Source organism: Diplotaxodon limnothrissa, linkage group LG13 (genome assembly GCF_057381915.1).
Source record: "Diplotaxodon limnothrissa isolate DT_005_m linkage group LG13, D_limnothrissa_male_GT1.1, whole genome shotgun sequence".
NCBI classification, from domain to species: domain Eukaryota; kingdom Metazoa; phylum Chordata; class Actinopteri; order Cichliformes; family Cichlidae; genus Diplotaxodon; species Diplotaxodon limnothrissa.
The window spans coordinates 18,109,006-18,131,459 of NC_140608.1; the positions used below are offsets into that span (position 1 = coordinate 18,109,006).

Here is a 22,454-nt window from a genome sequence, read left to right on the forward strand (position 1 = left end):
GTTTGTGTGCGCCTGCATATCTTTAAAGGCTGAAGATAGATTTTGCATGGCAGACCTTTCCCTTTAACATGGACTCGAAAGATCCAACGCAAGGAAGGAGAGGATAGCAAAGAAATGGACGGAGAAGAAAAATCTGAGATAGAAGAGAGCAGTGAAGAAGAGAAATGAAGAGACGGGCAAAGAAAAGACAAAAAGGAGGTAAAGGGAAAGCACAATGGATGTCTGGGTGCACCCCTGTTGACCTGCGGTTAGGAAGCCAATCACAGCCTCATTACTGACAGAGGCAATGGGCTTAAGAGACAAACATGATGCTTTAACTCCGCAACAGCCGCTATGTTAAATAACAGCAGCACACTGCTGACATGCAGCCAATCACACAAAATCCATCAAGCCTCCCCTCCTCCCCCCCCACTACACAGTCACAAATACACTCATTAAGCATCATTTGCCTTGATTTAAATCAGGGAGGAAGAAAAAAAAGTAAGTTTGAGTCCTGCTGTTGCCTAGCTGAGCGCCATGCAAGCAGAAGGACGCAGGATCATTTCCGTTCCCTTTCTCATCCGGAGATATGCACACGTACGCTCAAATACGCCCATCTCCCCGGTAGGGCTGAACGATATATCGCATTTGCGATAATATCGCGACATGATCAAGTGCAATTTTCTAACCGCAAAGGCTGCGATTATACTGCGATTATATTATACAATTCATGGGCTGCATCCTCCTGAGGCCGCATTTGTAGACCGATTACGTCACAGCGACGCGCCGAAGGCTGTCCAAATTACTACCATATCCCAGAATTCATAGCGCGGCCCAGCCAAACTCCAGTTTCCAGCAATGGCGGCCGCTACTAAGTTTTAAAATTACTCATACTAATCTTTCAGGGTCACAAAATAAACTTTTAACATATTTTCAGGCGAGAAAGTAGTTGTGTAAACATCAAATATCTGCTCGGTTTATCAAGATATCCCATATTTGCAAAAGTGCTTCGACGTTTTCAGAGGCGTCTGCTACCCACCAGCTCGACAGCTAGCCGGGAGCTCGAGGGTTACTGATGCGGCCGAGAACGGCACAACTCCCGGCACATCATTTTCAGATCACCGCGGAGTTTCGCTGCTCGGGTTAAACGTAATATATAAGTCACTTAGACAACCTAAAAATGTTATTGTTGGGCTTTTTTCAGTGTTTTGTTTGTTCGTGAGTAAATCGGTTTGGCTGAGATTAAAGTTATTAGATTAGATAAAATAAAACTTTATTAATCCCCCGGGTGGGTTCCTCCTTGGTTTTCACACAGCTGACTAAACGTCAAACAGAAAACTTATTAAACAGAAGTATGAGACAGTCGAGAATTTACACCAGTGTCTGGTTATATTTTAGATAGCAAGAAGCAGACGGCCGAGTTTATTAAACTCCACCGAGACAGCGGTGACGCTAATCAGAACTAGACCGTCCAATTTCACGCCTTTAAACTTTAAAGGCGTGTTTGTGTGTGTGTTTATACAATTGCTATTATGTTTGCACTTTATGTGTAATGTTACTGACTGCAGAGATCAGTAAGATGTGTGTATTTTTATTTAATATTATTTTTTAATTGAATGACTGTCTAGTAGTTCACAGATGTCGAAAAACTGAGTGTGGTAAAGCCACTGATTTTGTTTATGTATATTTCTGCAATCTGCACATTGTACTGACTTTCATTTTAATGTTTACACCAGGGTTCCTTGTCAGCACTTTATGCTCAGATGTTTGTAAGCTAAAAATAAACTATTGTGTATGTTCAAATATACTGTTGTGATTGAAGAAGTTAAATAAAAATGTCAGTCATCAATTCATGCATCACCTCATGTCATCATAACAGAGGTCTGTCTTCCAGGAAAGAACAGTTTAAAATTAATGTAATATAGTATTGGCCATACTATATGATGTATTGCTTGTCTTTGTTTAATAATACAGAAGACAAAGACCTTAAAAAATAATCGCATATCGCATCGCAATCGCAATATTGGGGCAAAAAATCGCAATTAGATTATTTTCCATAATCGTTCAGCCCTACTCCCCGGGGAGGTCTATGTGTCATCCCCTTACTTTAGACACACCAGCTGCTCGGTGTGTGTGCTCTGCAGTGTTAAGAGCCCCTTCCTACTTCGCACAAGCCCCCAGTGGCACCCACATCCACTTACACATAGGCATGACAAAGCTCCCCTCGCTCCCCTCTTTCACCCACCCTCGACAACTCAAACACCCCCCACATTCATAAGTACCTCGAGGGCAGATGGGACCCTAATAAGCGTTACACTCAAAGAAATGGGATTTTTCACACTGCCTTCTAAAGAGCAATTCCCAAACTCTGGCAGAAAGCTGGCTACAAAAAAGAAAAAAAATGATGGAGTGAGAGAGATATGGATGACAGAGGTTGGTATATGTGAGACTATAAACCTATAAATACGCCTGATGAGACTATCAAGAAACGGAGGGAAGAGAAAGGGGAAATGGGGACAAGTGATAGCAGTTATTAATGACGGTGTGAAGGAATGTAGATCCGTACGCCAAATTCATTTAAGAAACTAACACAAACTCCATCGCCTCTGTAATGCAGCACATTTCCTCTAAGGATGGAAAGTGTATTAGTAACACACTTTAAGCAGATTTTTTTTCTCCCTCCAGTTAGCCAAGCCCACATGACACACACTGATACAAACAGACACAAACACAAGCATTAACAGATTGGCTGTGGTCTAAGCCCTGAGTGGACTTGGCTCAACTGCGTTTAGAAAACAAAACAGCCTCTGCTAAGAAGATGAGGAGGAATCTACATGGGCTGGAAAAAAAAAACCTCTATTTAAGAGCACATGCAGAGTCCTGGAAAAAAAGCACAGCCAATCAAATGCTCACTCTGCCTCTGATCTATGGACCTCAGAGCAACCGCTCTTACCGTGTGTGTGTGTGTGTGGGGGGGGGGGGGGGGGGGGGGGTTCTCTGGATCAGGACTGACCTCCCGTCGTGAATCCTGATCCTATTGGTCACGACTCTCAGAGTGCTGCTGAGATCTTAAATGAAAATTCCTCCACTAACTCACTCACTCCTCCCAAGTGACCTTGCATGTCTTTCAGTATGACACGCAAAAAATACCAAAACAAAAAACGGCGCCTCTTTATCATTTAGAGGATGTGCGTCTGTGTTGCATTAAACGGGTGCGTGTGTGTGGGTGTGAGTGCGTGGGTGGGTGGGTTGCTCTCTTTTTTGAAGTCAGTGAGCACGTCTCAGTGCATCAACTGAAGGGAAAATAATAATAAAAAAATAAAATAAAACAAGTAGGTGTGTTACACTTTCCATGCACAACGCACACCTCTAAAGCCACTTACATGCATCTATAGCTTCTGTTGAAGTTGGGAATAAAAGTGTGTGTGTGTGTGTGTGTTCTTTTGCTGTCCCCTTTTACCCCACACAAAGGGGCAGAAAAGGCTTTCTGGAGACTCCTATTCATCTAAAGCACAATGGAACCCCACAGAGGTTTTCTTCCTGTTTCCCTGTCCGCTCCACCCATCTCCCCCCACAGGCCAGGATGGAAGAGCAGGGGGTACCCTGTCCTGCAGGCAGAACAGCAACTCAGCTCCCATCTGCCACCAAAACTATCCACCCCCAGTTTCTCCATCCATCCATCCTCCTGTTTCACTCCAACATCTATACTGAGACAAACTATTTTATATACTTTTTGACAAAATAAAATTCAACTTTACTCATTATTTTCTGAGCCCTTGCAATGAGCAGGTTGTTCAAAAACAATTTTTTTTCAGATTTGAAACCTCAAATGTTTGAATTAAATGAAACATTCCCGTATTTCACCGCGCTTTTATATGGAGGCAAACAGGTAGGAGGCACCATCTGCTGTGAGATAAACAGGACGTTTCAAAACCAGGATCCACAAGGACAATACATGATACATTTAAATACCTTCAGCTCGTGATAATTACACTATATTGGTGAGCTTTCCTAAATAGCGCACAGATTGAAGAAGTTGGTGAAGGCTCAGCAATATTGATTAAAGCGTTATTACCACAGACTTCGAAATACACTGAGAGCACATTGTATTTGCAGAAATAATGACCTGTTCTTGAAACCATATTCGTCTCAAGACAGCCAGTCTGTGCTCCAAACTTTCTCCTGCTACTAATTTCTCTTTACATTCTTCATAGTCAGCTCCCTTCTCCATTTACCTTGCTGTTTTGCCCTCCTACAGAACTCTTGCTGCTTGCTGCAGATTTATGGTCTGGTCTAACATGCGCAGTATTGGCAAAGCATTAAACATGTCTACTCTTAATACTGTGTGCTCTCTCCATCGATAAGAGCCTTAATAAAAACATCCCCCTAGTGGATTTGTGTGTCTCTTTTAGGGCTGAACGATTATGGAAAATAATCTAATTGCGATTTTTTGCCCCAATATTGCGATTGCGATGCGATATGCGATTATTTTTTAAGGTCTTTGTCTTCTGTATTATTAAACAAAGACAAGCAATACATCATATAGTATGGCCAATACTATATTACATTAATTTTAAACTGTTCTTTCCTGGAAGACAGACCTCTGTTATGATGACATGAGGTGATGCATGAATTGATGACTGACATTTTTATTTAACTTCTTCAATCACAACAGTATATTTGAACATACACAATAGTTTATTTTTAGCTTACAAACATCTGAGCATAAAGTGCTGACAAGGAACCCTGGTGTAAACATTAAAATGAAAGTCAGTACAATGTGCAGATTGCAGAAATATACATTAAAAAAAATCAGTGGCTTTACCACACTCAGTTTTTCGACATCTGTGAACTACTAGACAGTCATTCAATTAAAAAATAATATTAAATAAATAAAACTAATAAATAAAAAATACACACATCTTACTGATCTCTGCAGTCAGTAACATTACATATAAAGTGCAAACATAATAGCAATTGTATAAACACACACACAAACACGCCTTTAAAGTTTAAAGGCGTGAAATTGGACGGTCTAGCCTTCTGAATCAGAAGGCTAGTTCTGATTAGCGTCACCGCTGTCTCGGTGGAGTTTAATAAACTCGGCCGTCTGCTTCTTGCTATCTAAAATATAACCAGACACTGGCGTAAATTCTCGACTGTCTCATACTTCTGTTTAATAAGTTTTCTGTTTGACGTTTAGTCAGCTGTGTGAAAACCAAGGAGGAACCCACCCGGGGGATTAATAAAGTTTTATTTTATCTAATCTAATAACTTTAATCTCAGCCAAACCGATTTACTCACGAACAAACAAAACACTGAAAAAAGCCCAACAATAACATTTTTAGGTTGTCTAAGTGACTTATATATTACGTTTAACCCGAGCAGCGAAACTCCGCGGTGATCTGAAAATGACGTGCCGGGAGTTGTGCCGTTCTCGGCCGCATCAGTAACCCTCGAGCTCCCGGCTAGCTGTCGAGCTGGTGGGTAGCAGACGCCTCTGAAAACGTCGAAGCACTTTTGCAAATATGGGATATCTTGATAAACCGAGCAGATATTTGATGTTTACACAACTACTTTCTCGCCTGAAAATATGTTAAAAGTTTATTTTGTGACCCTGAAAGATTAGTATGAGTAATTTTAAAACTTAGTAGCGGCCGCCATTGCTGGAAACTGGAGTTTGGCTGGGCCGCGCTATGAATTCTGGGATATGGTAGTAATTTGGACAGCCTTCGGCGCGTCGCTGTGACGTAATCGGTCTACAAATGCGGCCTCAGGAGGATGCAGCCCATGAATTTGGACATGTCCAGAGTATAATCGCAGCCTTTGCGGTTAGAAAATTGCACTTGATCATGTCGCGATATTATCGCAAATGCGATATATCGTTCAGCCCTAGTCTCTTTCCACTTTCAATCCTCCACCACCCTCCCTGACAATATCCTTCTTTCTTAACCGCTGTTTCTTGTGTTGCTTTGCTAACTCAAAGCGTTTCCTTGCTTGCTTTCCCTGCCAGCCTTCTCCACCGATGTCAGCCCCCACTCCACCACCTCATTGTCTGGCCTGTGCCAGAGGTGTAATGATGCTTGAATGCCACTGCTATGGAATTTTTTGTCTTCACTCTTTTCTCATAAAGGATATTTAAAAGGCATGCCCTGAGATCAATCTGTCTCAATGTGCCTCTCGCAGATCCATTTCTCTTCCATTTCTCCTTTCTGTTTTTCCCCTCATTGCTTTCAAATGGACAACATTACCCCGCGTAACCTCTCTCCGGTTTGGTTCACACGCATCATCGTCAACAGCTCCCAGCTGCAATTGGCACACTTGCTCGAACTGCACCGCTCTCGTCCAGTCTATAAATGCACTGCCGGTGCCCTAAAATCCTTCACTACCTCCCGGAGCCATCCGGGTCACTTACGCCAATAGGAGAGGAGCAGCCGTTCTCCTCCCACTTCTCTCTCCCTCTCCCCTGCCGTCTCTGATGTCAAAAAATTTGAGCATCATAAGCACATTTTAAATATTAACAAAGACCACTTTGCACGTATGAATAATACAGCAGGGAGGCCAGTGGCTGGCCAGCGAACCGATCCCCTGCCGCCCCACGGCCGTAAAACTAATGCACTGCCTGGGGCCAGAATGGGGCCTGATCTGGTCTGGGAGCAGCGCACGCCCGTGGAGCTCGACTGGCCCGTGGCCTGGCTCGAAGAGAGCTGTCTGTCTGTTTATTTATCACGGTGCCCAACCACCTGTCCAGATCTCTGCAGATGCAACAGCCTGGCAGCACTCTTGTTATGACTACATGTTTCAGAGACTCTTTAATCTAATCTGACATCTCAATCTGTTGAGCGTCTTTGAAGCCAAATCTACTTTGGTGTTTGTTTGACGTTAGCTTTGTTGTCACATTCCTTTCTTTCCATGTGTCTAAATCTCACATCGGAAATGTCAGAGAATTACAGGATTTTTCTGGCCACTTTGTAAAACAGGGCAAACCCTCCCCACCAAAAAAATGTACTTTACAAGCTCACATATAATTTCAAAGAATGTGACTCTTCTTGGAGCGACTGCACTGTCATTCCAGACAGGAAGACTCCCACACTTAACACAAATGAGACAGCACTTTTTGTGAGAGTGTCACTATTCATCTATGGGAGTGTCTGACATGCCACGCTTGCTAACTCCGAACACTTGACTGCCCCTTTGCTACTTCCCTAGCCTTACACACTCTTCTCCTTTCTTGACCTCCCAGTCTGCACAGTGGCTTCATGTGGACTTACTGGACATCTGGTCATCTCTGGGTCACAAACTGTGCTCGAAACACACCTCACGTATGTCAGTTGGGGTTTTTTTGTAATTGTGCTAAAATCATTAATAATAAGACACATCAAGAGAGGCGCTGGACAGCAGGCTAGTTACTCCAGACAAGTTTTCCTGGCAGGCTTGGTAATTAATGTATATGTCAACACAGAAAGAAGAGCACCACAGCAGAAATGTGAGCTCAGCACATCCACGATACAGGCATAAAACAGAGACATGAGGGATCGGGGGGGGGGGCAGAGGTAAGGTTTAAACACAATAGGAGAGAAGATAAATGCAATCTGTCTGTTCAATCATGCTTTCCCTAAATATATCCCTGCTTTCCTTTCTCCCAGACAGAAACTTTACTGGGGCACACTGTGCTATTGTCCCCTGGTGTCCCCCTCCTCTTGGTTCTGCTCCCCTAACAGGACCTCATTGCAGTCCTCAACTGTTTATATCGACATTTCTCATTTCTCATGCAAGGATTTCAGAACAGTCCGCAATTTTAATAAACGTAAGCTGCTTTTCTGCTCTGCCTGTTCAGGGAATAACACACACACATGAGGACCTTGGGAGGTATGGTATGAGTGGGAGGGTGGGTGGGGGTCTTATTGGCATTCAAATAAATGGTCACATTCTTGGCAGACAGTCAGTGTATCTTCCAAAAGATTACTGTTGCCATCAAGTTAAAAATCTGAGTTCTTCCCGGGAGGGTCTTATTTACTCACTGAAGAGGTTTTTTAGCAAAAAAAAACTATACAGAATCTGCACGCATTGTTGTCCGCGTTGTTCTTTTTTATTTTTAGCCTACTGTAAAAGAGCTTAATCCACAATCCACTAAACCCTCAGATTTCTGCCTTGTATTTCAATCTGATCTGACAGTGGGTGCTGAGGAATCCTTCAGAATCTCCTACCACTCGGCTTCACTGAAAGGAATCATTAATCTAACACTAGAGATGTGAAGTGTCCCCTCGGTGTTCAGGTCCTGTCCCATCAGCTCACCAGCACTGACCTGTCCTGCCTGCCAAGAAATTTCATCTCCATGAAAGCTGGCTGCAGTCTTTGATGGCATTAACACTGAGAAATCCACTGATAAAAGTCTGCTCTGCCGCAATCAAAGCCTGTGCTCTTCACTCTGCAAAAGGTTGTCTAATAAAATAATAATTAAAAAGGTATAAATCGTTTATGAGGACAAGTTTAGCATTTCAAAAACAACTGGCACACCCAGGCTTGAAACAAGGGCCACTAAATTTAGCCGCTATATCTTGCAAAGAGAATAAAGAAATAAAGAAGGAATCTCTTCCCCCTGAAGCACTACAAGTGTTCTGTCTTACTTTTCACGGGGCTTTGCTTTTTCTTTTTGGAGAGGCCAAGAAGGCATGGAGAAAAACCTTAATTACTCCCTGCGCACCAGGGGAGTTTGATTTTTCCGCTCCAAGAAGAAAGAAGAGCTCTGAGCTCAGGTCTACTGTAAGACTGAACGCTATGCTGTGAATAAAAAAGTCCTCGTCAGCAGGTGATCTCAGACCCCTGCACAGCTCACACATTAAACAAAAATAAAATTTAAAAAAATCCCATAGACCAGTAGCTGGGGTCTGAAGCAAACTTTGAAGTTAGACACTTTTAGTAAAACGCATAAAGTTTAAACAATCTTCAGTTTTTTCATTTAAGTTGTTTTAAACTAATTTAAAAACACGTTGTGTGCGTGCGTGCGCGTGTGTGTGAACACAGCTGAGCGCGCTGTCACAGTTATTACAGTACAAACTGATCTTTAATTTCACTTACCAGTAGCGGACACGGCAAATCCCCCAAGCAGGAGGAGAAGAACCAGAGGACCGAGACCTTGGCCACGCTGCATCCGCACAGAGCGCATCTTTCCCGTCCAGCCGTCGTGGAATGTCCCGGATCGTCCACGCAGTGTAACCTGCGGAGCTTTTAATACACCGAGTGGCTTTTTGTCCGGAAAAGTCTTTACCCCCAGAATGGTTGCGCGGGGAAGAGTCACACACCAGCGACTCCAGTAATTGAGTTAGAAACCGCTGTTTTTGTAAATACTTGACTCCTGACTGTTGACGCAAACGCCAAAGGGCTCAAATCACATCCATCACCGAGCAGCTCGAGAACGTCTGGGAGAGGTTGAAAGGGCGTAATTTCCATGCGTAATTAAAGTTTGAAGAGGTCCGCGGATGTCAAGCTCTGCTCAAATAAAGAAACGATTCATCGTGACTATTCCTGGTAGACTTCATTGCCAGCTCCACTATTTTGGGAGCCGTGAGCGCAGAGGTGCTGCGAGAGTCACCGAAAAGTTTGACGCATCGCTAAACGAAGATGTCAAATTAAACGACAGAGTCTGGGAGGAGAAAAAAAAACCCAAAACACAAAGTAGCACGGGGGTAGGTAATTCTGTCAGGTAACCGCCAACACCAAAGTCCGAACTCCCGAGTTTGTGCTGGGCCCCTGGGTGTCTTGTCTCGTCCCCGTCCGCAAGGTGTAAACATGAGCACGGGGATCAGCGCCAGCTTCACAATGCCAGCCTCCGGACTACCAGTCCCAGCCCGGCCAATCACATATTATCCTCCTCCTCCTCTCAGAATGAAGGCTGAACAAGTGAAGGTAAAGTAGTGGCAAGCAAGGAGGAAATAGATGCGAGGGGAGAGATAGAAAACACGGATCAGCTCTGGATTCAGCAGGAGTCCTTCTGCTACAAAATGAGGTTGAGCTTGTGAGTTTACTCACATCTATCTATCTATCTATCTATCTATCTATCTATCTATCTATCTATCTATCTATCTATCTATCTATCTATGTTTACTTTGAAAATTGAACAGCTCACAGTCTCCTTTCCTGTTGCTGTCCATGAAAATGTTCCTGCAGCAGCAGTCTTTGGCTCATGTGTAGATTAGTTCTCGTCAATCCTCTCTTTCCGCATATGGGTCATATTTTACTCTTTACTCTCGGCGTCCACAAGAGAGCACCCTTTCATAAATGAGACCATCTGCGGCCAGGACGAGAGCTGACCGGGTCTTCTGCGGTACACGACTGTGTAAAAGTCGCTTTCTGTACGACCGAGTGGCGTCGATAAGTGCATTTCTTGGACATTAAAACTGTGTGTTTTATTGTTGATTATTCTTGTAAAGCAGTGACTGAGCAAATAGGTACAACTAAAAACTTCAGCTTTCCATCATCTGAGGCATTATTTCATTTTTAGTATAGTTACCTTTCTAGGGGTCACCTGCCAATTTAAGGCCTTACCTGGCTGGAGTTTTACCTTCTCCTCCTTCTGTGTTTTCAGTCTTAATTGCATGTTTGTTTCTCCTGCCCATGAGATTTTATTGGTGACAAAGCTCCACAGCATTGGATTTTAGAACGTTTATTTTCACTAACAGGTCACATGATGCAGAGGACAAATTAAATGGAAATCCAGAATAAATAAGTGCATGAAGGCTCGTTCAGCAGTTTGATTATGTTATGTGGCCTTCACAATCACTAGATTTCAGTACAGTTGAGCACTAATGGGAAATTAGGGCTCAACAGAAGCATCTTAAGAGACAATCTTTTGGAAGCGCACAAGATATTCTGCTGTATTTGAGAGTGGCTGATGCTGTTCTGCAAACTGAATGTGTTTCCTTCTTGTGTCACCTGCCTATTGTATGGTTTGGTGAATAAAAGCAGAAATGTATTATTATGTTTTTTTTCTAAAAATGTCACAGATTATTACTTTGCGCCTTTCTTCAACGTCACTCTCTGTGAGCAGTATCGCTGTCTGGCTCGTGGCTAATGTTCATTCCCTCTGAACTGACTCACGTTGATGTTCACTGAGGGGAAGGCTTATCCCAGCATGACTCGTACCTTGAGATTAGACATACGTAAATGTAAAATGCTGAAGAATAAATAAGATACATAAGAGTTTCAGAGTAAAGCCCGGAGTTTTAAGCACGGGGTGAGACAGACAGAGAGCCAATATGCCGCTGAGCCCAGCGCGAGGCCATTCTCTGAGATGTGACAGTAGCTGGCAGCAGAACAGCATTGCTGTACTTTGCTCAAATCCAACTTCAAAGGTCATAATCCATCTGGACAAGTGATGACTCCCAATGCCTCCTTCCTCTGATGACAATTATGCTGTTTCATAAGCACAGAGTACACTCTGGATTATTTATTTATTCTCCGTGTCTTTACTGTGACTGGTGAGAGAGTGAGAATGAGAGAGGTAGGATGAGAGTGACACAGACAGAGATGGAGAGAGAGAGAGAGAGCTGCTGATAGAGCAGGAGAGGTTGGGCGTGAAATGGATTTTGCAGGTTGTGTTTGAGGCAGATCTTGATCGTGGAGCTGCAAATGCATCTTCTGTTTACATGCCCGTGCATGCTCTAGCTTCTGATTGTGTTTCTCTAGTGTTTCTTCACTTGCCTGGTCCTATCACATAACAGCTATATGTGCTGCATTATGGATATATACAGTATATTTGAATGACACAGTGACCTTTAATTTTCAGATCGCTTTAGCGGCAACTCGCACTCGCACTTTGCGGTGAGGAGCTCATTTGACAGTTTTCATGGCCCATCCACCTTGATGAGGTTATGCCGGATGTTAGCGCTTTGCAAACTCTAATTAGACAATTTGCCCTCGCTTCCTTTTCCTCCAATTATTACTGCAGTGATGATAAAGTTGAACTTGCCATAACATATTATTTTGTTTTGCCCTTTGCTAAGACTAATTGAAGATATAAGCCAAGGGCATCCAGTGGAAAACTGGAGAAGAAAGCTCGGGAAATGGAGAGCCATAATCAGGTAGGATGGAACTGATATGCTGTAAACGGCAAAGAAGAGGAGACAATATGAAGCTAGGCTATTATTAAGGCATAATAGGTTATCCTCCGAGGACTTTTTAGCACCACTGACTCTCTGTTGCTTTGCGTTGTAGGACTGACATAAAAAGGATCAAACTGCCTATCTCTGTAAAACAGAGGGGGGGGGTCTAAAAATAGGAGGCATGCTCTAGAAGTTGCTGTGGAGATAATTGAATATTATTTTCAGGAATGATTAAGTTGACCTATCCAGTAGACTAATTATTTCTTGCAGGCCAGAGGAGAACGTGTTTAATAGATTTGGGTAGCAGTGAATAAGGGAAAATAAAGCAGCCAGTCTGTAGACTTTCTGCTGACCGGATACACAGTGTCTGTGGAAAAATGAATAATACCCATCATTAGAGCTTGGCTTGGGGAATGATCACACATTTTTCTTGCGGTATTTCCAGGATGGTGTCCTCTGTCATTTCAGGAAGCAATGTCCTAGTTCTTCTAGATCGGTGGTGGATAGTTTGTGTGTGCATTTCTTCAACACTTTAATTATTTGAGTTTTGATTAATATTTATATTGCGTATTGGACACATATTTGCTTGATTGTTAAATTGCACACTTTTTTTACCCCCCCTACATTTATTTGACAGCTGGAGTTGGATGTAGTTTGCATATTAATAATCTCATTCAAAACATTTTGCACAAATGGGGCACATAAAAATATGCAATATATGGGACATATGAATAGATTATGCATTTCCACAAGCTGAACATTAAATGCTTTTTAAATCATGAATAATACATTATACAGTACACTGTACAGTAATCCATCCATCCAATTTCTTAACTTCTTATGCAGTTCAGGGTTACAGGGGAGCTAGAGCCTCTGTGCAGTAATTTTATATTAAAGTTTTAATTTCAAGTACTCACTAAAAATAATATTTCTTTACATCTACATACATATGACTCTAAATGTAGGGCATTTCCCACACATGTCTTTGTTCAAGATTTTTAAGAAGTCTAATAAAACCAACCAGTATGTGCTGTACACAATGGCATGTGATGCTGGAGTTTTGCCGATGTGTCGGCGTATGCTGGCATGCTGTATGCTGTATGCCCGCTCCTGTCCGCGAGTATGTGTGCTTCAGAGTAAGACAGAATGAATGCGCCCGTGTGCACGTGTCACTGTCAGTGTGCATCGACTTCACCTGTCCTCCACCTTTGTAATCCCTGGGTACACCTGGGCCTTTCGGGCTTGAGGGCTTTTAGCAGATTGCATGTGTCAGACTTTGGACAATTACACTGATTGTTGCCCTAGAAACTCAGCTCTCACTTTGCTTCTGGGCGAGGAAAAAAAGTTAATGAAATTAAAGGTGACAGAACAGTATAGAAAATGAGAGAATCTGTCCGCAAGCTGCTCTTAATATATATCCAACTCTGCCGTGCTATACAGAAATAGCAACTTGACAAACAAATGAAAAAAGGTTTTTATACCCTGAAAGGTCAGTTCTGTAACCGCCTAATGAATTCCAAACTTTTTTTTTGTAAGTTCATCCAAACTTGGAAAAGCTGATTTAAATGTATCTCCTCACAGAACTGCATAAAATAAATATTTGTAAGTAGAAAATTCATCAGCCACAAATATCCCGCGTTCGGTATAATTGCACTGTTAAATTCATGACTTGAACCTTGCTGTCAAAACTCTATGTTGATATTCAGGAAAGCTAGAAAGCGTAATGCTCATCTTATTCTCTAATGGCCACCATCAGATTGAGCTCTCCTCTCAGCCGTGCACGGGAATCATTAGTAAACAGCAGACCGAGGAGCAACAAGATCGTTTGTGCCGAATACTTGGGCAGGAGCGTAGAAAGAGAAACAAGTCTCTGAGGAGATTACAACTGATTCATATCGCCACTATGTTAAGATAAAGGATGTAGCTGTAATGTGCGCAGCTGAGGGATCATGTGTTAGAAAGTGAGTGATGCACACTGAGAGGTATGGATCGTCAAAACATCAATCTCACCTGCTACAGATCCTTTTCAGGTGGGTTCATATTTCACATCATCCATCGGCCTTACTCACACACACACAAAGAACATGTCACAGGAAACGAGCGACCAAAATAGGTTCTGCTTGTAATGCCTTGGTCCCATCAAGCATCCCAGTTTGAATGCCAGACTGCAAAATTAGCTCACCTAGAGGCAGTCCTTCACACTTGTGCTTTCTCTTTTGTGAAAGTGTAAAATAGGTGCTGTGTAAAGAGTGATTTCAGACAAAAAAAAAAAGGGGGGGAAACAATTGAAAACACAAGTTTATACAGTGTCAGCTACACTATTAGAATCAGAGGAATACAATAGATGCGTGCGTATGCTGTGTTACTACGAGGCGGTTCTGCGCTCTGGTGAAGAGTAGGTGTGAACACTAATTAAACATAACATCTGTTGGAAGCAGAGACACTGGCAGCTATCAAGCTCACAATCAAATCATCTGCGATTAGAAACCGCAGTATTATTGTTATGTTGTTCGAAACACAATACATTTTTTTGATTGATCAGAGGGGAAAATGCTCTTCCTCTACGCTGAATCCTGCCTCCATGTAGGAGTTTCTTACCCACTGTGGACCATTGTCAGGTAATGTCTCAGTTTATTAGCCCTGATATGAACTATAAACCCAAATTTTGTTTATGATGAGGGGCATGAGGGCATTGTTGAGTGAGGATATTTCATGAGGGAAGCATTATGTACACTTCATAATATTGGCTGCTCAGCACATTCTCTGCCAGTCGAGTCCAGGCTTGTTTTTTTTTTATGGTAGCACAGGGCTTTAGGACACTGTAAGTCAGGGTTTCATCTGTGAGAGCAACATTATGGCTCCACTTCTGTATGTACTTGTGTACTTGTTGGGGTGTGTGTGTGTGTTTTTGTGTGTAGATTAATGACCACTGGCATAAGAAATGCCACCGACTAGTGTTTTACACAAACAACTTCTAGGTTTGTGACGATATGCGCCTGAGGGTGGAAGCGTGACTTTTGCTGTCCTCTGCTTCTCCCTCCGTCCCTCTCTCTTCATCATCCATCGGTTCCGTTCACCCGTGCCACCTCACTAATGATTGCTCAGCGGCCATGAGTCTACCATGCATCATTTACCAGGGGCTCTGGAGAGGCTGCGATACAGAGCAGAGGAGAAAAGGGAAAGAAAGAAATTCTCTGCTCACGCAGGTAGGAAGGCTGAAAGGAGCAACAGTGCTATCCAGAACGAGAGAATGAGAATAAGGAGAGGAGCTGACAGAGGTGGAGACACCAAGAGACAAGCATGTGCTGCAAAAGCAGCATGAAGGGAGAAGGTGAGAATAAGCTGGAGGGGAACTGGAGGCCCATTTTATTAATCACAGCCTTGATCTGGTGGGAAACACTGACAGCTCTGGATGGAAATAATACTCAAGAACTGCAGCTAGTGCACTCCCCCCTGCCACCGAGATTGGGGGTGGGGTGGGGGGTGGCTAAGGCAAAACACGACGTTGTTTGCTTTATATGTGTGTTTTTTGTGGTTGATGTAGTTGGACAAGCTGATTGTTGAGACAGGGCAGAATACTGTGATATGCAACATCTGGTTTATATTAATAAGTGTGAGATTGGCCAGACACAGAAATCATGTCAGTATGTATGAAAATACTGTTAGTTTTTATAAGTGTAATTATTGTTACTATTAAAAATAAAAAATCTATATGCCGTTGTGCAGTTATGATTGCATAGTCTCTCGTCACCTCCACGTACCTGTATTTTTAGTGTATTTCGACAAACACAAATCTAAAATAGTCAATAATTATTATGGTATGTATCTCCCTGCTTCCAGTTTTTAAGAACAGCTTCTTGACAGCCACCCTTCCGCTGAGACAATTCCTGATGACGCTTCAGTGAGCAGTAGATGGATCAACTGAAGGGCCAGAATCATCTATCAGGTCCTGTGTCAGGTCTGTGCTGGATCCCCCCCCCCGTTTCTTATGGACATGACTTTTGGACACTGGTCATCTGATGCCGCTTCTTATTTTGTCAATAACTTGTCCAGCTTCCTCAAATCTGAAGGAAACACTTCACACCATGCTGAGATATGTCAAGTTTGACTCTTTGGAAATCACCTTGTTGATGCAAAATTAATGTTTTATGTCTTTCAAACTGTCTTTGGTATTTTTTTAATAGATTCAAGTAAAGAAATTAGTTTTTGTAACAGTTTCCTAAAGTGTCTTTTTGTAAAGACACAAAATTGGTTCTTTGCTAAGTGATGTCTACACATCAGTGGTTCATTTCTTGAGTTAGGTGTCTTTTTTATACTGGAATGTTTCATAGGTCAGTGTTAAGTTTCTCATCAAACCTAAAACCATTCCTCTAAAATTAGACAAGCACTGGACTGAAAATAAGTGAAAAATATAAAGAAAAATATGAAGAAATGAAGGGTAGCATGGTGGATGCATAGATGGATGAAGGGTAGCAGTTTTGCACAGTATTGCGTAAAGCAAATACAATGATGAAGTAAGGTCAGCCTTACAGTAGATTATGGTTTCACAACATTTCAATTCATGAAGGTATCTTTGTGATTTTGTATGAAACAGTTTTGCCTGACACATTTGAGTGATCTTCAGCTGTTATCCAAAACAAAACCAAAGCTGTGCATCGCACTTTTGAAAACACAACAACAAGATGTTCCAAGAAAAAAACAAAAACCAAAAAAACACCAGAGCCGTACCACAGAAATGAACCGTTAAGGTTTTCCTATCAGGGATTGTACATATTGAAATCGATTTAACATATGTGGGTAGCCTGGACAACACCAGCAGGGTGGCATCATGGCTTGCAGAGCACGAACAGCCAGTCAAAAGGAGTCTAATATTAAAAATCTACCTTTCTGGTCATAAAAGCAGACAGTGACAGAAGTGACAATTTTCACATTTCTCCTTCAAGCTAAACGGACTCTATTATTAGAGGTCTGACTAGGCAGCCAATCATGTTGATAATAATAGGTTGGATTTCTGCAGACGGAGGGTAGATAACACAGGAGTTGACCCCACAGAAAGCCATCCAGTGGCCATCTTATTAGCCTATAAAAAGCTCAGGTGTGGGTGGGCTTTGTTTGTCTGCACATGGCCTCCCATTATACCAGTATCCCATCATTTCTGGAGGTGGGGAGCTAACAGGGGCAGAGAGGAGAAGGCAGTGAAAGACAGAGAGAGGGAGTGAAATGGATGGGAAATACTCAGAAAATCCAGCCTTCAATGACCAACTTATAACATATTTCTGGTTTGCTGTTAAATGAAATTTAATACAGATTTTCAAGCTTTTAATAGAAGTATTGGAAGAGTGCACACTGAGCAAGGTGACAAATGTTGTTCCACATCTGTTAATGTGAATAATCAATATATTGGCAGGTTGTTAGGAGCCAGAACCTGCAAGGACAACCGGAAGCTTATCTTGTTTCTAAGTATTATCATTAACCTTTGAGTTCCAGCATTTAAGGTCCTTTTTTATTTCACGAGATGCAAATTATGTTGGTAGTTACCAGTCAAATCCATGCAAAGCACTCAGCTGAGGTTAAATCCACAAATCAGGATGTGGTAATTACACTGCATCAAACAAGGAGGTCATATTGCGACGGTAGGTTGTGTGTTGCAGACAAACTAAGGAAAAAGCATATATGCAAGTTCCTGTCAGGCATGAAGGTCATTCATCTTTGATTTTACAGTAGCCGGTGTAAAAAACAAAGGAGCTTCAAAGTGGGCTTTTGGATCAAAAGTATAGACAGCAAAGTACAGATAGTAGAATTTTATTCTTTCACATAAAAGCATGAAATATGAGCCACTTCCTATGCCACCTCGGAATCACAAATAGAAGACAAAGTGCAAGAAAAGGTGTGATATTATATACTATCTCTCTGAAATGATGGGAAATTGAACCTTAAATTATAGTTTTGTGCCTTTTTTTCTCTCCATCGTTTGTGAAAAAAATAAAAAGCAATGATTTAGTTAACAGGCAGAGAAACAGGGCACTGCTACACTGAGGCAAGGCATAACCTGAGATGGAATTAAAGAGCAAGTATCACACCAGCTAACAGGGAACAGAAGAGGGTGGGAAAGGTGGACGCTTCGGTGCTGGAGACACACCTGCTCCTTTCATCGTTTACATGATTTTTATTTGAAAAGAAAATCACAAGGTGAAGAAAATCCACCTCGGTGAATTCTGACCTCCAATCTTAGACATTTTAATAATTCTGAGAGAAATATGGAAAGCGATCCAATGACTTGAGGAGCAGCATGGATGTGAACGTGAAGCATGATAATTACTTGAGAATTACAGTCCTTTTCCTGTCACATTTCCTATGTTCAGGCTTTAAAGCGGCTCCTTCTGCAGCTAAAAGAGACAAAGGAACAATCACACAACTAACTAACACGGCGAGTGAGCGTGCTCCCGGGCTCTCACATTCCCTTTGGAGGGCACGCCGCAGCCTTTCATGTCTGCTCCTTTCTGTGTAGCTTTCCTCTCATCTCAATGCTTTATGTTCTGCTTTCTGAGCAGAGTTCAAACACTGGGGACCAGTTTAGATACTGGAGGTTATAACTGCAGTGCCTCACTGAAGTGGAGCGTATAGTAAAACATATAGTACTCTCTTCCTTTTTCAAGGTGTTGTGAATTTATATGAAAAATCCCTTTTAATCAAGGCACATTAAAGATGATATTAAAGGCACCACTGTTGCCCTGGAAGCTTAAGATGAGACCATGAGTCATTATTGAGGCAAAAATGGTCAAATCTAGAAGTCTATATTTGAAACACTTTGGGATTCAACTTTCCAAATAAACCAATGTGTGAATCAATACATAGAAATGAAAAATGAAAGGAAAGGGTGGTGGTGGAGGAGGAGGGGGGGGGGCGCATCTGGATCTATAGGATTTCAGGTGACAGAGGAAATGGGAGCCTTGTGCCTTATGTGCATGTGTGTTTTACACTTTAGTGGTTACACTTAAGACCTATATTGCACTTTTGTGCTGCAGATGTATATCGAGAATGTGACTGTCTTTTTTGTGGTGGATCTTGTGGCTACCGGTCTCTCGTTTGCAATCGACTGAGTCTTCTACAGGAAGTATTTTTTCAGGAGAACAGGGGAGAGCTCCTCGCTGTAAACAGGCATTGAAGTGCATCAATAAAAAAAAAAAAATTTAAAAAAAAAAAAGAAAGAAAGCGAGACCAGCAGAGAGACATCAGTGCACCAGAAACCCTAGTGGAATCCACAGGCACCTATAACAGGAACAGACAATGATAGAAACAAAAAAAAAAAATCTACTTTTTCACATGCCAAAAAAATAAATAAATTCCAAAGCAAAACTCCTGCTCAATCAGTCTTTTTATTACTAATTGGGTGCTAGCAATATTAATCTCATGCTTCTACAAATACAATTATATGGATTAGGTACGAAGACATAATCTGAGGCTCAATCCTCATTACTACGGTGATTAATCCACGCTGATTACCTAATTTTAATTAACATAATGAGATGCTCAGAGTATCCATTCTGCCCATGGTGAATGTGATCTTTGGTTATGTTTTTTGTACCCTGAAAGCATTATTGTTGCATGCGCACACATGTGTGTGTTTGACCCTATGATGTGAGATCTACCTGGCTGACAGGAACGGCGGCTGGTTGAAATTAGATTACACAATCACAAATGTCCCAATCAGGGCTCATGCATAATTCATCCTTCATGCTTGGCTTTCATAATTACTTAATTAATTCCCAGCTCTAAAGAGATAGGCCAGTGCTAATCCTCCAGCCTCCCATGGGGCTTCCCAGGACTGCTATAGATGTCCTGTCCCAGGATGCACTGCAGCAAATAGAGGGAGGCATCCCAAACAGTCGTGCGGACTGTAGCCATGGTGCTAAATCTGCTCTCTCTTTTTTTGTTAATGTAGGTTGGTAGTCAGAATTCCTGCTCCCCCTGTAAAGCTCTCAGCTGGAGTTGTGCACAAGCAAAGTGCTTCCATCCCACAGTGAGAGCTCTTGCACCCCTTGTGTTTCCTCCAGCTGCAGAGAGAATGGCTTCTGACTGATCTGATGCATTGAAAAATAGGAAGACGCGCCTACTTGCATTCTTTTACAAGCAACATGTGCTCTGACGGTTTTAGCTACTTCTTCATCTCTCGTTCTGTCAGCGTAACAGGCTCATGCATTCTGTTTGGCAGAGAGGGAAACAAAAGGGAAGCACTTCTGAGGCGCACTCACATAGTTATGTATTTTGATACTACTCCAGTACCCAGCAAAACCAAATTTAAAATTTTATTTTATGTTTTTTTTAGACTGCTTTGATATGAACTAGAATGCCTTAGGAAGTAATAACTTTAAAATGAAGGGAGAAAAGACACGTTAGAATGAGCACTGTTCCCTTGGATCAGTGGGAAAGAAAACAAGAACAAGGATTTTTTACAGGGAAACAAAAAGTCATATTAATTGTCTTGACTAATGGCAGCAGTCATAAGCTGCACAGCATTTATTCCCTTTGGCTTTTAATGTAAAGTCTAATGAACCAGACATTTAACAAAGACTCCTACTGGACCAGGACCTACTTACTGGCTGATGAATGAATTTAAGCAAACATAGCAACACTTATTTAATCACACCTCCACATCCTCCATGGTAATGGCAAATAACATCTATTACTGGAATTACGTTGACCCAATATGAGTGAGTCCACGGCCTTTCCTCCCTCGCTCGCATTTGAAAAATGTTCTGTCACTTATTGGGCTGTAATTAGCAATTATCCATACAGTAAAATCATTTCTTAACAAATTAACTATACCTCCGCCGAGGAATTAAATCGCAAGAGTTGGGGCCGTGTGTCAGTGTTGTACAGAAGCACCGGTCACCGGCTGCTCCTGTGCTGCCATTGTACTGCATGAGGCCACAGTGGGACTCCAATGACCGAGAGTTTCCGCAGAGAAAAGAGCGCGAAAGGACAGCAAGAGACCAAAGACAGATTGAAAACACTCCAATCAATCAGTGATTTGACTTTGGGCTAAGTCTATGTTGATAATTAGCCAGCCAGCGCAGGCTGGGCAGTGGGAAGTTGCCAGGCAGGTGCCTAGAGGCCCTCGGGGGACCTGAACTGTCTCTTCCCTTCATTAACTCCTCTCGTCCTCTCCCCTTGTCCGCCTGATCCTGCGAGCAGCCGGGGCTGCTGGGTAATTCAGTCTCCAGTCTCCGAGGTGACCCCATGCCGCAGGGCTGAGGTAGCAGAGGATACAACACTTCTTTTTAACCTCTCTCTGACTCTTCTTTTCTCTGTTTCCAAGACCACGCTTCCTGTTGTTAGCTCTTTTTTACCGGGCTTGTGCTGAAATGGTCAAAATGCCATGACCTTTTTTTGTATTTTATAGTTTTTTCCTCACCTTCCATGCAGTCTTCAGATATGGCGGTCAAAGAGAATGACTGTGGCTTCTCCTCTTTTGTATTTTTATCTGCTGTACGCTCTTTATGTCTCTCTGCCTGTCCGTCTGTCTGTCTGTGTTGGTATGCAATTTCCTCTCGTCTCACTATTTGCTGCACTTTATAGGGCCTTTATTGCAGTTCTTAGCTGATTGCTCATATTTATTTACAACAAATGCAGTTAAGAGGTACTGATGTGAATGCAGTGGGCATATAAATGCAATGCTCATCTCCTGTTAGCTCATTAGACTGTATTGCCTAGCTTTTATCCGCACATTTTTTTTCCTTTTGTCTCCCTGACTGCAATTTTGAACATCTCTTAGATTAATACTGTCAGAAACTGTAACTTTCTTCAAAAAAGAAGAAAAAAACTATGCCAAAAACACGAAGGGCCTGTAAAGATGAAATACAGTCTTTAATATGTGTCAAAAACTGAGTTGTCATAATATTCGGCTTTAATAAGGCATGTGCAGAGATCCTTGTCTCACAGAAACCCACCCACTCTAGCATGCACGCACACATGCTCGCACAGTAATCAGTATGATTTCACATTATGGCTTTTCACATAGCCATTAAAACTGAGTTACAATGTGATTATTGCCTGTGACAAATGAAGAGGTTATACTCAAACTGTTAAACAGCTCATAGCTTTTGATAGGAGACATACTGTATGTGATCAGTTAAGGTGTTTCAGGCAGAGAAATGCAGTCTGTGTCTTTCTCTCGCTTTTCTTCTCCCGCTCTGAAGCACAGGTATATTTATATATTTTGAAATATGTTAATCTGCCGCATTTGAAGTTTGGAAGAAGGAAGATTGCACACAATAACATCAGTTCTTCTCTCACATAGGTGATGTCTGAGTGTGCATAAATGCAAACAGGCAAACGCACACAAACGCATAATACCCATCAGAATGTGTTTCT

General features: G+C 42.1%; 1 protein-coding gene across 1 annotated transcript in view; it reads right to left on the minus strand.

The window, feature by feature from the left end:
• Nucleotides 1–9,145, minus strand: part of unc5b (unc-5 netrin receptor B) — a 63,108-nt gene extending 53,963 nt beyond the window's left edge. Inside the window, exon 1 of the mRNA XM_085369419.1 lies at nt 9,058–9,145. Coding sequence (XP_085225545.1) covers nt 9,058–9,145 — 88 coding nt within the window. The remainder of the gene's footprint in view (nt 1–9,057) is intronic.
• Between the last annotated feature and the right edge of the window lie 13,309 nt (nt 9,146–22,454).